This window comes from Cucurbita maxima, unplaced genomic scaffold, assembly GCF_002738345.1.
Source record: "Cucurbita maxima cultivar Rimu unplaced genomic scaffold, Cmax_1.0 Cma_Scf00021, whole genome shotgun sequence".
Classification (NCBI taxonomy): Eukaryota; Viridiplantae; Streptophyta; class Magnoliopsida; order Cucurbitales; family Cucurbitaceae; genus Cucurbita; species Cucurbita maxima.
Genome location: NW_019272037.1, coordinates 47,581 through 49,525, shown reverse-complemented (window position 1 = coordinate 49,525; position 1,945 = coordinate 47,581). Strand labels below are relative to the sequence as shown.

The 1,945-nt window shown below is 33.2% G+C and overlaps 1 protein-coding gene across 4 annotated transcripts in view; it reads left to right on the top strand.

The window, feature by feature from the left end:
- The window catches only part of LOC111495493 (vesicle-fusing ATPase-like), a 13,033-nt gene that overhangs the window by 5,689 nt on the left and 5,399 nt on the right, over positions 1–1,945 (top strand). For all 4 annotated transcript variants that reach the window (XM_023145559.1, XM_023145561.1, XM_023145560.1 and 1 more), the window contains one exon: positions 245–455. In XM_023145559.1, the coding sequence (XP_023001327.1) occupies positions 245–455 (211 nt within the window). The remainder of the gene's footprint in view (positions 1–244; positions 456–1,945) is intronic.

Genomic DNA, 1,945 nt, shown 5'->3' with positions numbered 1-1,945 from the left:
CAATTGTTGAACAAAAAAAAAAAAAAAAAAAAAAATCCTAGTAGAAGAGTTGTTGATCTTTAATAGTAAAAAATGAGTGGATTTCCTTTTCATGAACACTGCGGTAGGAGGTGACAATGGCAACGGTAGTTACCATGTTGAAGTTTTTATTGATTGTTTCGCTACTGTCTTGTTTAACCACATGATATACGTGGTTGAGGATAACAATTTTGAAGGTTTCTGAGCTATTTTAATTAATTTGCAGCTGCTCGTACAAAGAACTACAGTGGTGCTGAAATTGAAGGGGTTGTAAAAAGTGCAGTATCATACGCCTTAAATAGACAATTGAGTCTTGATGACCTTACGAAACCAGTTGATGAAGAGAGCATTAAGGTTACAATGGATGACTTTCTGAACGCTGTCCAAGAAATTATTCCTGCTTTTGGTGCTTCAACAGATGACCTTGAAAGATGCAGGTTATTCTACAAATTATCTTTTGATGTTATGTTCTTTGAAATCAATGTTATATGTCAATAAAAAAATAATTATAAGATAAGATGACAAATGCCTTGGGGAGAATACAAGTACTTGTTAAAAGAATTAATGTGTCTGAATATTTCAAGGAAAACCAATGCCAAATTTTGAATACTTATGGAAGCTTGCTTCTAGAGCCCTTCTTCTATGGGGTTTATGGATGGAACGGAATAAGAAATTTTTTTAAGAAAGGCTACTGTTTTTTTCATCCTTTTTAAGCTTTTGTACAGCTAAATGCATCTTGGTAGTCTCATAGCTACCCTATACTCTTTTGTAATTTCCCTCATTCTTTGATCCTTCTCGATTTTAAGGCCTTTTGTAAGTAGCCTTCTTGGGTGGGGGAGCTCTCTTCCCCGGCCCTTAGGGTGTTTCTTGTCCTCTTTTTGTTTAACATATACCTCAAGTTTCTGATTAAAGAAAATCTTGAAACTTACTGGTTTTTTGTCAACAAAATCAAAGAACAAATTTTGTTCCAAGTATTTTGAAATTATCTGACTTGTCTGAAAAAATACACATGTTCATTCCCAACAATATGACCCACAATTGGTAGCACTTATGAAAGAAAAGAAACTATAGAATCTTCATTGAAACGTAGAAATCTTTTGGGATCTTCAGTGAAGAGTTAAGGTTTTGTTGGGATCTTCAATGATAAGTAAGTAAAGGTCTTTTCGGGGAGTTTTGTGATCTTATGCAGTTTAAAGCTTCCTACTTGGAATACCTTACATGGATTTTTGTAGTTACTCAATTTCATTCATCAACTTCATTGGGGTGTTTTGTTTAGTTCCCTTTCTTAGTAACGGGACTTCTTGTCTCATTGGCCTTTTGGCCTTTCTTTAGTGAAATCTGTTTCTCATTCAAACAAGCACAGACACAAACATACACGAATCAACATGAAGTTTTTTTTTTTTTTTTCTGAAACAAAAACGAAAGTTTTTCATTCAAAGAATGAAAAGAGACTAATGCTCAAAAGATACAAAACTCTACATAGGAATGGAAAGAAACAACTAAGAAGGATTATAAAGAATGTATAAATAACAATTCAAATAATACTAAATTAGTTTTAACGATGAGCGTAAAATAATTATCCAATCAAAACATCTAAAGAAAGGCCATGAGCACTAGGCTTTGAGCAAGAGTGATTGATGGAGGAAGGAAGATATCTGACAAATGAGAACAATCCTTTCTGCACATTAGATCTAAAGTCATATTCCAAAAAGGAGTTGAGAGATCTGACAACTGAGAACCAACTCAAGTATGCCCAACCGCTCAATACTCCAAGCCACCAAAATAAACATCCCCGTACATCCAAAAAGGGCTTCATAAAAACAGCTGACATCCTTCAAACTCCAAAATTAATAAAAATTGAAACTGAAATGATCTTCAAGGCAACAAGAAAAAAAAAAAAAAAAAAAAAAAAAAAAAAAAAAAAAAA